This window comes from Mirounga leonina, unplaced genomic scaffold (assembly GCF_011800145.1).
Source record: "Mirounga leonina isolate KUSES-001 unplaced genomic scaffold, KU_Mleo_1.0 Mir_197, whole genome shotgun sequence".
NCBI lineage: Eukaryota > Metazoa > Chordata > Mammalia > Carnivora > Phocidae > Mirounga > Mirounga leonina.
Window position 1 is genome coordinate 5263399 of NW_023270494.1, and position 13627 is coordinate 5277025.

At 59.8% G+C, this 13627-nt stretch overlaps 2 protein-coding genes across 3 annotated transcripts in view; both read left to right on the plus strand.

Annotated features, from left to right (window-relative positions):
• The window catches only part of RNF157 (ring finger protein 157), a 79620-nt gene extending 72107 nt beyond the window's left edge, over positions 1 to 7513 (plus strand). Inside the window, exons 19-20 of one of the 2 annotated variants that reach the window (XM_035025963.1) lie at positions 2879 to 2919; positions 4666 to 4752. In XM_035025963.1, the coding sequence (XP_034881854.1) occupies positions 2879 to 2919 (41 nt within the window). In that variant the 3' untranslated portion in view covers positions 4666 to 4752. Of the gene's footprint in view, positions 1 to 2878; positions 2920 to 4665 lie in introns of both variants that reach the window. The other variant, XM_035025962.1, reaches the window with a different exon arrangement.
• Positions 7514 to 8736: 1223 nt separating this feature from the next.
• On the plus strand, positions 8737 to 12941 carry FOXJ1 (forkhead box J1). The gene is made up of 3 exons (XM_035026394.1): positions 8737 to 8752; positions 9301 to 9968; positions 11681 to 12941. The coding sequence occupies exons 2-3, from the start codon at positions 9471 to 9473 to the stop codon at positions 12434 to 12436; spliced, it is 1254 nt and encodes a 417-aa protein (XP_034882285.1). The 5' UTR covers positions 8737 to 8752; positions 9301 to 9470; the 3' UTR covers positions 12437 to 12941.
• The last annotated feature ends 686 nt before the right edge of the window (positions 12942 to 13627 follow it).

The following is a 13627-nucleotide window of genomic DNA, read 5'->3' on the forward strand; positions in this document are numbered from 1 at the left end:
CCTCCACGTTGTGGTGTCTGTAATCCCTTCAAGATCCCCTGCAATGAAGACTTATTTGAACTCAGAACAGCCACGTCACATCGTGGGTCCAGTGCTTTACTCGCTCAGCGAAGCGGCTAGAGGCTTTGGAGCGGTGCAGGCGGCCACCCTCCGTCAGCCTGTGAGAGACACCAGGCCTCTCATGCCTGGCCCCACACAGGCTGGTGGCCCGGAAGCCGTGATTCCCAGAAGATGCTTTCTCCAGCCTTTCAAAGGCCTCTCTCCGGTTGTTTTCTATTTAGTGTGTCCTGAAGATACTGCCCAGGACTCTTGACATTCAGTGAGGCCAAAAGATGCCATGTCAGTCCTCCTGCTTCTCCCGCCTGCTGGTGGAGGAGGGAGCGTGGACCCAGTCGGGCCTGGACTGGAGCTGTGGGGCCCGGGCACACGTCACTTCCTGCCTTCCCACTCCTCACCTCGCTTCCGTCTGTCCATTTGTTTTTCACGTCTTTTTGCCAAACGTAAATCTGTCTGTCTGGTTTGTTTCTTTTGAAGCTCATTTCTGTTACGTAGACTTCGTGTGGAAGTTCATGTTCACTGCGCCAGCACTGTCCCCTCCCCTCCCGCCCCCCCGCCCCCGGCCACGCTGTGTCCGACACCACGCTTGCTGGGCGCGCACATCCCAGAGGCTCCTGCTTACGTCTCCAGCCCTAACTGGCAAGGGCCTGCATTCATTCGATAGATTCTCTGAGAAAAAATATTTGCAAAGATAAATTAATCCCTGCTCCACAAAACATGGGGATGCTTCTGTGGCAAGCATTACGAGAAGGATTTGAATTGGCATCCCGTGTCACTAGGCAGGACAGATGACATCTCTGTCCTCTGCCCTGTGTCTGTGGCCGCTCTCTAGCAGCCATCCTTTGGCTAGGCTCCTGCCTCCCTCGAGGGGTGCCCGCACCCACCCCCGTTTTTTGGCAGAGGGAGCTGCCGGGAACTGTTTTAAGCCATGCTGGTGGAAACGGAGCTTGTTCTTTCTGCTTCCTCCTGCCCCTGACCCCCTCTGGCCAACCTGCTTGTTGATATTTATTCCACTTACGGGATTGCTTATGGGAAGAGGAAAGGACCCCGGGGTCCCTTATGGTGCTCTCAAGAGCCAGCGGGCTGAGACGAGACTAGGTTCACAGTTCAGGCCAGTCGTGCAACCAAATGCCTGTGACGCCTGGTGGGAGAGCAACTCAGGTCGAAGCACTTGAGGTGTCCCCTTGTCCCCTCCCCAGAGGTCACAAGGGCTCTTAGGGGAGACGGAAACACGTCTGCTTTCTTGGTAAAATGTTTCTCTGGTTCTGCTGTTAGCATCACACTGGTAGCAGTGGGATGGGGACCTCTCGGGAAGCATCTGTTGGGTTAATAACAGGAGTATCCACTGCGGTAGGTCCCGTGGAATAAATAGGCCTCCTCATGCTCAGCTCTTAAGTTCACACTTCCATCCTGTGACTGAGACGCCCGCGGGCTGGCTTGGCTCCATGTTCTGCAGCCGTCAGGACACCTTCTCAGGCACTCGGTCTCTGCTTGAGTCTGTTTCCCTCTCCAAGTGGCACCGCTCCCTTTATGGAGGACTGAGTTTCTAGAAGCAGAGCTGTGGGGAGCCTCCCATGCTCTCCCCTGCACCACATGCTGTCCTCCCCATGCTCACGCCCGCTCTGCCGGGAGACCCAGCTGATGATGAAAACCACGCGGATCCCCATCCTCACCACTCTCATCGCACTCATGGGGGTGCCACTGGGAGGGCGCCCGTGTCCCACCAGCCCTTCTTCCCCTAAGAAGCTTCTGAGCCTTCTTGGGCCCCAAGACCAAGGGGGTGGCGTGTTCTGAGATTGTTCTCAAAGGTCTCAAAGGACGGAAGTCGAAGTTGACAGGTGCAGGTGGTGAGCAGGTTAGAATTGTGAAGCCAGGCTAAGTAGATGCAGTTCCAAGGAATCGGATGGAGTAGCACACAAGCAGCAGCAGGGGCCAGGGCACCAGTGATGAGTCTGTGAACAGGTTCTGGGTAGTGTATGTGATGGAGAAAATAAAGCAAGACTCATTTGGGTTTGTTGGTGGAAATAGAAATATATTTTTAAATGACCTCATTGTGCAGGAGTGGACGTACCCAGTGAAACGGAGCAATACCTACAGAAACCTGAAATTCAGGTCACTCCTCTCTTCAAGCCTCACAGCCTGAGAGGGAGGTGCTGCTAGGAAAATTTACACTTCATAGACACGAAGGGAAAATCTGAATTCGGTTTCTCTTTCCACTGGAAACTCTTTGAGACAATCACACTATTCTCGCGCTTACATCTAATCAGTGGCTTGGTAGAGGCAGGAAAGGAGTGTGCGGAATTCCCCTAAATATGCTCCCCAAATCTACCTCTAGAGGTCTCTCTGCTCGCCCATTTCTCCTCCTCTAGATGGGACTTGCAGGGAAGGCACCTTGATCTACCTCCACGAAGGATTGCAGTCACCAAGCTCCAGTGTCTGGCTGGAGGGCTGCACGGGGCCTCAGGAGAGCCCTAGCAGGGTTTTGCTGAGGGCCCATCACATCCCGTGCAGGGGGGAGGGCACCTCGTTATCGCTGGTCAACCTCCGCCTCGCCGCCGAGTGGATCAAGAAGCCCGGGAGAACAGATGCTGGAGCTCTAGTCTTGAGGCTATTCCAGAAGGAACGGTTTTCAGCCCTGGCTAAGGCTTCTAGAGTGGTGGAGTCGGTAGCAAGCACTCCTGTGAATTCAGAGTCAGGACAGCCTGTTGGTCCGGCGTCCTGTGGCGAGCTGGTTGGTGGCGGCGGCAGCGTGGATTGTAATGTGTGCGTGTGTGTCTTCTCTCTTGTTCACCGTTTGCTTTTGGTCTCTCCCACTAAACAGCCGCCGTTCCGGAGTCCTGCCCCATAAACATTGAGGACTAGGTATGACATCTACCAAATTCTATAAGTGAACGAACAACTCATTGCATTTTGGGGGTTCCTAACCTAAAGGGCAATCTTGCCTTCTCTTTGTCCTGTCACACTTGAGCACCATCCTTAGAGGAGAAAGCACTTTTGACCCATGTCCCAGACTCCAGGGAAGAGAAATCTCCAAATTCCATCTGGGTGTGAGAGATACCTACGAGTTTTCTGTTTCGCCCACTTTTCTTCCTGGGGGCCCACCTCCACAGACTATTAGAGCCTTAGGATGGATTATCACACCAGGACCCTTACGGTAAATAAGCAGTTTATACCTACTGAATCCTAGTGTTCAGACCATTAGAGGGGCTTGGGCTGGCCCTAGTGTGAGGCTGACCCCAGACGTTGGAGAGCAGCCCCCTCAAACACGAGCACAGGGAGCCTCGGGCCCTCCCTGTGCACCCGAGCAGCCGGGTCTGTCCCCTGCAGGAGTCCTCTGAGGGGCCAGGCCTGCCCCGGAGGAGGGCAGGGGTTCCCGATTCCCTCGCACTCTGAGATGCGCACTGTGGCGGTGCAACAGGTTGGGGGGCACCGTGGAGCAAGCGTGCCTCACCGGGCTGGGGGTCCTCATGAAGGCGGGCCGCGCAGAGGTGCAGCTCTGGAGGGCTGCGGGGAAGGCCGCAGGGAGGGCCGGGGGACCCCATGGAGTTAGGTCTTCACCCGGTGCCTCTGTCTCTTGGGGGGGGGGGTTCGCGCTGCACTGCATTGGATGAGCCTGTCTGGGCCAGGAAGACAGTTGAGGGGAGACCCCGGGAGAGATGAGGGTGGCCTGATAAGCGTGGGGGCTGCTTGTTGAGCACACCCTATGAGTCAGTCCTGTGAGGAGAGCACTCAGCCCCCATTTGATGGGTGGGAGAACCAAGGCTCCCAGTGAAGTGAGCTGCCCAGGAGCATGCAGCCAGGCAGTCAGGACCCAGGAGTGAAGCCCGGGTTTTCTGACCACAGGCGGACAAACAGGAGGCAGGGATGGATTCAATCCAGAGCACCAAGGACAGGGGAGCCAAAGATGGGCTTCCGGCCCCAGCAGCCGGTTCTGATCGTGCAGGAGTGGCGACGGATTTGGGGGAGGATAAGTTCAGGGCGTGCTGCCTGGGGGATCCCAGGGCTCTCGGGCTGGTGTCTCCCGGGGTTGACGGTGACCTCAGCAGGCTGCTAGGGGCAGGAGGGGACGAACAGCCCCAGGTGTGCAAGACGGGTGCTGCAGACATCACATCGGCTCCCCACCCCCATGCCCTCTGTCCCTGGCACCCTGCTGGGCTACTAGCCCCCACAGCAAACACTGACACCAGACCCACATTATCACGCTCTTCTCGCTCGTCCACTGCTTCCTGCCCTGGCGAAACCTCAGCTACACCTGGTTTCTTTGGCCTGTCCACCACAACATACAGGCAAACTTAAACAAAGACACGGAAGTGCATTGCAGGGCAAGTTCACAGAACAAGAGCTACCCTGCATGTTCCTCTCCGTCCATAGTCTCCACAGTGGCCATGACTGTACTTAGCCCGGTAGGACAGGAGCAGTCCCCTGCCCCCAAGGCACCCACCGCACCCAATTCTCTCTCCCTCGCTGTGGCCCGTGCACACGCACGGGAGTTTCAGATAACATGCACCCTGCTAGACTCCGTGCCGAACTCCTGGGCTGTCCCGCTGGAGAGGCCGTCTGGACCCGGCCAGAGATCGGCTTCTATACCCTTCCTTCTCTCCACTCCAGGCACCTGGCAGGCCGATGACAACGTTGTCAGTCGTCGGAACGCACAGCGCCGGCGCTTATCATCCGGCAGCCTGGAGGACCCCGAGGACAGGCCCTGTGTGTGGGGTCCTTTGGCCGTCTGAGAGCCCCAGCCCGTGCACCTGGGCTCCCTCCTGCCCCCACCTTCCCTCCTGGCCTCACTGGACTGCTGGTCTCCTGGGCATCCTCAGCGAGACCATGAAGACTGCATCCAGATGAAAGCTGGACGTGGAAGCCACCTGCTCCTGCTCCCAGCCCGGTCTCCTCCATAACCATGACCCTTCCCCTACCAGCAGGAACTCGAAGCCTCCTCTCTCCTTGTGGGCTGGAGCCTCTCAATGAACTGCTGCTCATGGGACCCTTTGCAGGACTCTCTGGAATGTATCCACCCTATCTTGATCTTCAGGTGGAGCCGAGATCCACAGGCTGGTTGTTTCTCATCTTTTTCTCCTTAGGGGGCGTACCAAGAGGACCTGGAGTTTTGGCAGTTTCATTACAAACACCCATCTGGCATTTTCTTGTCTCTGGAACATCATAAGCAATTTGAACCCTCCACTTTGGGGTGGGGTTGGGGGATGGCTCCTGTGAGAAGGGAAAGCCATTTTGCACTCTAAGCCAAGTTTCCCCCAAAAAGCATTAGGAGCTCTTTTCTCAAGGATGAGAAACGGTGGCAACCAAAAAGTTGGTTGGAAAAAACAGTTCTTGCTTCTGGTCACAGAGCTAGTGTCCTGGGCCTCATGTGTCTGTCTGCTTAGGAAGGAGGCCTTGGATCGGAGAATCCCCTAGTTACATGATTACTTACCCTTAAGAAGGTTATTCATGGTCAGGTGCATTCATGAAGGCCTGGGACGCCATCCTAAGGTGACTTTTCAAAAAACACATTTTTGGCCACTTCTGTCTGCCAGGCACTGTGTTGTTAGCTGTCCTATATTCTCACATTTCATCACTGCACCCCGTCAGGTGGCATTCTTACACCTATCATCCCTGTCTCCACCCCTTCTTGTGAATAGTTGAAGAAATAGGCAGAGGGACGGGGTTGAGCAGTGATTCTCAAGTTGGAGCCCAGGAGTCCCAGAGGAGGAGGAGCACGCTGCCGAGCTGGGGCTAGCGGTGATGGGGGAGCCTCCCCACCCCGCGGGTTTCCCTCCCCTGCCTTCCAGATCTGCTGAGCCTGGCGGGGGAGGGGGATGGGGAGGTACTCCTTCCCCAGGCTCTTTAGAGATTCAGAGATACTGTTCAAATCATGTGCCCCCCAGCCCTCCTCAGCCCCGTGTAAGGCATGTAGACAAAAGTCTGAAACAGCGAGGAGTTACTCCTCCTCTCTCAACACTGGTGTTGCCAGTGGGTTCCACCTAGTTCTTGGACAGATGTGTTGTCCACTGGCTTTGGGGAAAGGTGGTCTTTTAGTGGAGCATGAAATAGGGAAGCAAGGTCACATACAGCCATTTGTGAGGCTGAGATGCCGTGGAGCCTTAAGCTCTGCCCATCATGATGGCCTGTCTTCATATTTGGAATCGTTACCTGAAAGAGTTTTTTCAGGGCCGTTTCCAACACCCCAAAGAGAGCCCGGTGCCCAGGGAATCCTTCGCACCTTCTGTGTAGCTTCTTTGCACTGTCAGGCCTTGTGGTTATGGCTTAGGTCCTGCCCTGGTTGGGGGAAGGCCTGTTGTCCTGACAGACATGACATGAACCAAGCCTGAATCGAAGCTTCTGTCCTGAGTCCCCATGTCCCCCTCTCCGAGGGCCTGCCATGGACTCTGCTGCTTCAGGCCCCACTCCTTGTCCTTTCTTTCCCCCAATATTCTTACAGCCCCTTGTGTGTTTGACATTGGAGCAATAACCCCACTTCCTGATGTCCTTGAAGTTTAAGCCCCAGGGAATGGGGAGCTTCCCTCAGCCTGGGGTGGTGGCACACAGCCTCGTATTCACAGTGTGGTGTTACCCGAGATGAAGGAGATGCAGGTAAACAGTAGCCACAGTGGCCAGGAACCCTGAGGGGAAACCATTATCACCCTCTTCTGAGGAGGACCAGCCTGTGTCCTTCCTGAAGCACATGCTGGGTCCTCCCCCCAGCAAGAGGCTCACAAAGATTCTTCAAGGCCTTGGTTCCATAATCAAGACATGCCTGCGTTAGAAATGGCCCTTTCACCCCTGTTTCTCAGACCGAGCTTTCCATCTTTCTCTCTCTCTCTTCCCCTCCCCCTCTCCCCTCTTTGTTCTTATTTGGCTCTTAGGCAAGCAGAAATACCCCATCCAAAGGAGCTGCTCTTTAGTCAGCCTGATCAGGGAACAGGGCAGCTACCAACCCTACTGCCCCAGTCCATCATCTGGAGACAGTCATGTTCCGAGCAATTGACCCAGAGAGAATGGGAGGGGGCCTGGCCCTTCACTTGAGGGCACTGACTGTCTGGAGGCCCGTGGCTTCTCCCGCCAGCTCCCGCCAGAGGTCTGAGCTCTCCCGTGGCCTCCAGGTGGTGTGGTGATCCAGAGCCTTTTTCCCTTCCTCACCCAGTTCCACACACCAGAGTTTATGCCCACATAAACTCTGGGGCATCTCCTGGGCACAGACCCACACACTTTGAGCCGTCTCACCTGGGGAGAGTTCGTGTCCTGCCCGCCTGATCTTGGCATGCTGGTTGATCACTTCGCTTTAGGACCTGCACACCTGGTGTGTGCACGTGTGTGTGTGTGTGGACTGTTGGTACCATCCGTGTACCCCCTCCCACTCATGGGTACACTCATGGGCACACTACAGTGGGGACGTCAAGGATGCAATATTTATGGATTGCTGCATGATTCTTAAAAACGAATAAAACTGTTTACAAGGGAAGGAGAGCTGTTAATTGTGCCCTTGGCTTATTTGTGAAAATCTCTGACTTTGTCCAGTGCTCAAATATTTTTATTCAAGAGAATCTAGAAGTGGAGGAGTGGGAGAGGGCATGGGGTAGGGAAAGACATGCTCCGGGGTAGGAGGCTTCCCCCCCCTGCCCTCCTGCTTCTGGGCAGAGGCCTGAGTGAGGAGCCCGCACCCCACCCTCACCCTTAAACCGGAGAACTTCCACCACTGCAGCTCCTCAATAATTGGAGAGCAGGAAAGCTGGTGGGAGGAGGGAGGCCAGGGGAAGGGACGAGGAAGCCCCTGGTGTCCCCCCACCCCTAGTCCCTGCCACTTAAAAGTTGGTGACACTAACGGGGCAAATGACCCTGCGAGGAGAGTTCAGCGAGTCGCGGCTTCTCTTGAGTTTCACTCACGGCTCCGTTTCCTCAGCTATCTGAAAAGGAGGGAGAGCCCCTCCGCAGAAGCCTCTGGAAAGTCAGCTTCCGGGAACCTTGCAGAGTACAGGGGAGGGGAGGGAGCCGCTTACCGGGAAACCCTACCCGCCGCGGGGCGTCTGGGACCGGCGCAGCCGGGACCTGAGCGGCAGGTGGCATCGGAGAGTCGGACCTGCCTGCGGGCCCCGAGACGACGCTCAGGGTGGGGAGGGTGGGAGAGGGCACAGAAACGTGAGCCCAGAAGAGAGGAAAGGAAACCCTAAGCACACGGTGCCCGAGCCCGCTCCCAGCCTGGGCCCCCGCGGAGCCGCCAACGCCCCGGAGCAGCCGGGACCGGAAGGGAGCGAGGGCAGGAGAGCGGCGGCCGGGGCCTCGGGCGGGACCGCGCGCTTCTCCGAGCCCTGCGCGGGGCCCTCGAGCGCGAATGCGCGGAGCGGGGACGCGGTGGCGGGTAGGGGGCTGGGTGGCGCGGGAGAGGGCGGCAGAAGGAGGGAGTTCCAGGAGAGTTGCCGCCAGAGAGAGTGGCCAGGGCCCGCGGTCTCCTTGGAGACGTGCTGACCAATAGCAGCAGCGGAAGCTGTTTATGGGGGCGGGGCGTCGCCATGGCAGCAGAAGAAGCCTTTGCAGCGGCTACTTAATGCCGGTCCGGGGGCCACCGGCGCTCAGAGAGGCGCCGTCGGGCGGGGGGGCGACGAGAAGCGCTGGCGGGGCCCTCGAGCTGGGGACAGAGAGCCGCAGGGGGTGGGAGGAACTTCTTCCAGAACCTTCTTTTGGCCCGGGCTGCTCTCTGAGCCAGGTAAGGGACTGAGACGGCTGCGGCCGCGGGAAGGGAGGGTGTCGGTACCAGCCCGCTCTCCCATCCGTCCTCGACGGAAGTGGTGGACCCGGGAATGACATCTGAGTTTGGGGGACACTTACTTCTCGCCCCCCCATAACTCCTATCCTGTTTCCTTCCTTCCCCGTTATCCCCCATCCTAATATCTCTTTTCAAAGATCGGACGACCTCCCCGTCCCCCTCCCGGTGATACTGCCCTCCTGGGTTCCCTCGCCCCATTTCCACTTGTTGCGGTGGGGGGGGTGATTTCTCGCTCTTGGGGAGAAGGTGATAGCCTCAGAGGCCCCTACCCTCCTTCCTCCTTTCGCTTCTAAAACCCTGGAGAGGAAAAGAGAGACGGACCCAGTGGGGGTCGGACCCCCGGGCACAGCTTCTGTTTCCCAGACCTCGGCCAGAAAAGATCCTCGCCAGCAGCGGGGACGATTTTAGAGGAGCCTCCCCCTCGCACACACTCTCCCCTCGGGGGCAAGGGGGAAGTGCTCAGCTCCCGCTGTGGTCCTCCCCAGCAGGTACCACATTCATATTCGGAGGAGGCGACCCCGTGGTCGCGGGATGGAGGCGCGCGTCCGGGAGGCCCTGTAACCGGAGCCGCGGGAGTCAGCGGGCTAGAGAGCGCTGCGGGCTACCCCCCGGCTCAGCCCGTGGATGTTGACCGCCCCCTCGGAGAGTCCCCGCAGACATGGCGGAGAGCTGGCTACGCCTCTCGGGTGCAGGCGCGGCGGAGGAGGCCGGGCCGGAGGGCGGCCTGGAGGAGCCCGACGCCCTGGATGACAGCCTGACCAGCCTGCAGTGGCTGCAGGAATTCTCCATTCTCAACGCCAAGGCCCCCGCCCTGCCGCCGGGGGGCACCGACCCCCACGGCTACCACCAGGTGCCGGGCTCAGCCGCTCCGGGGTCCCCCCTGGCGGCCGATCCCGCCTGCCTGGGGCAGCCGCACACTCCGGGTAAGCCCACGTCGTCGTGCACGTCGCGGAGCGCGCCCCCGGGGTTGCAGGCCCCGCCCCCCGACGACGTGGACTACGCCACCAACCCGAATGTGAAGCCGCCCTACTCTTACGCCACGCTCATCTGCATGGCCATGCAGGCCAGCAAGGCCACCAAGATCACCCTGTCCGCCATCTACAAGTGGATCACGGACAACTTCTGCTACTTCCGCCACGCTGATCCCACCTGGCAGGTAGGGGAGGCGCTCCCTCCCCGCTCTCCTCCTCCCTCCCCACGCCAGGGCAGACTGGACTAAGGTCCCCAGGTCCGCAAGCCAAGTAGGCTCGGTGCAGCCAGGGCCCCAGGGGAGGAAGGCCATCGCCGAAGGACCTCAAGGGAGCCTAGTGCTTGGAACTGCCCCTCCTTTGACTTCAGAGAGGGAGGAGGGAGGATGTTTAAAGGGCTTTAGAAAGGGGGCAGACCCCGAAATTCCTGGGGAAAGCACCTGTCACTCATCCAGTAGACCCAGCTCAGAGACCAGGGTCAGACTGTGTGTGGACATGGTCCCCTAAGAGAGGATGATGGACTAAGGGACACATTTTTGTCCCAAGTCCTAGAATTCCTAGACACGGCCCTGCCAAAGGACACTTGTCAAGGCCAGACTCAGAATCGGATGCTGGAGCATCGCCCCTGCCAGGCTCTGCATCCTGTGTTGTTTCAGTTGGCTGGGGGAGGGCAATGGGGTGTGAAGGCCAGCTGTGTCCCAGTAGGGCTATGGGGTCTTCCTAAAGTAAAGCTGCTGCCCCAGCCCCTCACCCCAACTCCTCCCCCGTTTCCTGCCTGCTGTCCTCCCCCCTCTTCTCAGTCAGCCTCCCTGGGGGGACAATTACCTGAGCCAGGTGCTTTCCACAGGGGCTCTCCCTGCCGCACGGCCTTCGCGTTCCAAGTCTCCGGAACCTGGCACAGAGCAGCCAAGGGGCCCAAGCCTCCATGTAAACATCCCAGCCTTGCCAGGGGGCACGACCCACCCACCCACCCTGCCTTCTGGGCCCTAAACCCCTATCCCCCAGCATGGTTTGGACAAGACAATGCACCTAGGAATGAACAAGGCAGGATGGTGATTTGAGGCCAGGCAGACACGAGTCTGCCATCATCAGGATCAGGGGCTACTTAGGGACAGAACGTCCAGACTTTTCCCTGGGGATACCCACAGGGAGCAGGCTGGAGAAGCACAGTCCCAAACTCTTCCACATTTGCGTGGGCCCTGACTCTGGGGCAAGTGCCGTTTGTACCCTCAGTGAGAAAGCAGAGAGACCGCCAGCCCCCACCCTCCCCGAAACCTGTGAAGCTCAGGCTGCAGGAAATGGGCCTCAGGAATGAGCCCTGTGCTCTAGGCTGGGTAATAATCAACTGAGGCCTCCATAGCCTGGGTGGGAGGAGGGGGCCATGGGGGTGAGGGCCCAGGCCAGCAGCCGGCTCAACAAACAAGCCAAGTCCTCCGATCCCGCCACACTTCATCCCTACGCGCTCAGAGCACACACCCTCACACCCTGGCTAGCCCGGCTCCCCCCACCCCTGCCTCCACCCACCCACTCCACAAACAGAGAGGGCCAGCCAGGCCCAGGCGGAGTGAGATGGCTGTCCAGGCCCTGGGGGAGCTGAGGCCTTTGGCCCGAGGCCGCAAGCGGTGGGGTAAGGGAGGGCGGGCAGGCCGGGGTGGCACTGCGAGCCACCCTGCGGCTCAGGGCTCGGATGACTGAGCAGGCACATATCCCAGCAACGGGGAACAAAAGCTCCCAACAGCACTCCTGGCTCCCGGTGCCCAGTGGCTGGTGCCCCAGAGCCACTGGCCAGAGCAGTGCGGCCGTCCCTCCTCCCGTGTGGGCAGGAGCTCTCCAAGCCGCCCATGGCTGGCCCTTCCCACTCACCCAGCCCACCTCTTTCTCTCCTCTCCCCCGTGCCCAGAATTCCATCCGCCACAACCTGTCGCTGAACAAGTGCTTCATCAAAGTGCCTCGGGAGAAGGACGAGCCGGGCAAGGGGGGCTTCTGGCGCATCGACCCCCAGTACGCCGAGCGGCTGCTGAGCGGGGCCTTCAAGAAGCGGCGGCTGCCCCCGGCGCACATCCACCCGGCCTTCGCCCGCCAGGCCTCGCAGGAGCCCAGCGCCGCCCCGTGGGCCGGGCCGCTGACCGTGAACACCGAGGCCCAGCAGCTGCTGCGGGAGTTCGAGGAGGCCACCGGGGAGGCGGGCTGGGCCGCGGGCGAGGGCAGGCTCGGCCATAAGCGCAAACAGCCGCTGCCCAAACGGGTGGCCAAGGTCCCGCGGGCCCCCAGCGCCCTGCTGCTGACCCAGGAGGAGCAGGGTGAGCTGGAGCCCCTCAAAGGCAACTTTGACTGGGAGGCCATCTTCGAGGCCGGCGAGCTGGGCGCGCTGGAGGCCCTGGAGCTGAGCCCGCCGCTGAGCCCCGCCTCGCACGGGGACGTGGACCTCACCGTCCACGGCCACCACATCGGCTGCCCCGCTACCTGGGGGCCTCCGGGGGAGCAGGCTGCCGACAGCCTGGACTTCGACGAGACCTTCCTGGCCACGTCCTTCCTGCAGCACCCCTGGGACGAGAGCGGCAGTGGCTGCCTGCCCCCGGAGCCCCTCTTCGAGGCCGGGGACGCCACCCTGGCCGCCGACCTGCAGGACTGGGCCAGTGTGGGCGCCTTCTTGTAAGAGGCCGGGCCCCGCCCCACCTCCGGACAGTGGCCAAGTCAGGGCCCAGACTGCCCCCCAGCACAGGCCCCTGGACATCCTACCGCCCGGGCAGGGGCTGGGCCGGGTCTCCCGAGGCTGGCCCCATGAGGCCGCACGGCCCCCAGCCCGGGCTGCCCTCGGATTCCGGCCCAGGAGGCTGAGAACGGGGCGGGGGGGCGCCCAGGTCCAGAACTGCTGCCTCCCCAGCACCGCCCGCCCCCCTACACACAGTGTTTCATTGATCCTCCTCTTGCCAGCCCCGGGACGGGCTCAGGGCCCTGCACTGTGGGAGCTGCACCCGGAGGGGCCCTGGCCAAGCTGGGGAGGGACAGTACAGGGCCCGCCCCAGGGCACCTCAGCTTCCACGCCTCTCCCTCTCCCGCTGTCCTCCCCAGGTCTCTATCCAGAGAAAGGTCCCAGGTACAACAAATGCTAATTAGGCGAGAGCAAATTAACCCCCTGGAGGCCTCTCCAGGCAAAGCCTCCCTGGAGCTGGGGAAGGGTGGGGGAGGGGTGGGGCTGGGGGGGAGGGGCAGAGGGCAGAGACAGAATGAGGTCGGGGAGCCTGGTGGGCGAGGAGGTTTTGTAAGGCCTCTGGGGTCTTCTCCTGGCCCCATCCCTCGGGGTGGAAAGGGAGTGTAAATCCCTCATCTTTCAGCCGGACCTGAGGCAGAGCGTGGCGGGGAGTTGGGGTTCTGGGGGTTGGGGGCAGGGGCATCTGAGCTGCAGTGGGGAGGAGGACAGACAGACTAATGTAGTGAGTATAGCGATAGGCTTAACAGGGAGAGGTGCAGAGCTTGCTAGAACCTTTGGGACCAGGAAGGCTGGGATCGCCCACATCCCTGCCTGTACTTGCTGGGGGGCAGTGTCTAACTCTACCCGGAGCCCCTCCGTCTGCGTCCCACATCCACCCTCCTGCCCTATGGGGCAATTTAACCTTTTTCATGGAAAGTTATTTACAATTTAAAAATTTTTAAAAATAAAATGTTTAAAAATGTGAAAATGGACCTGCTTGCAACTTTAGGGCCAGTTTGGGAGGAGGGGGTCTTTCTCTTCACCGCCGGAGGGGGAATGGCTGGGAGGAAGATGGGGAGCACCGAAGGCCTCAAGAGTGTCCCCTGATGAACTCCCCATGACTTTGGTGTCCCCAGGGAGAAAGGGGCTGAAAGG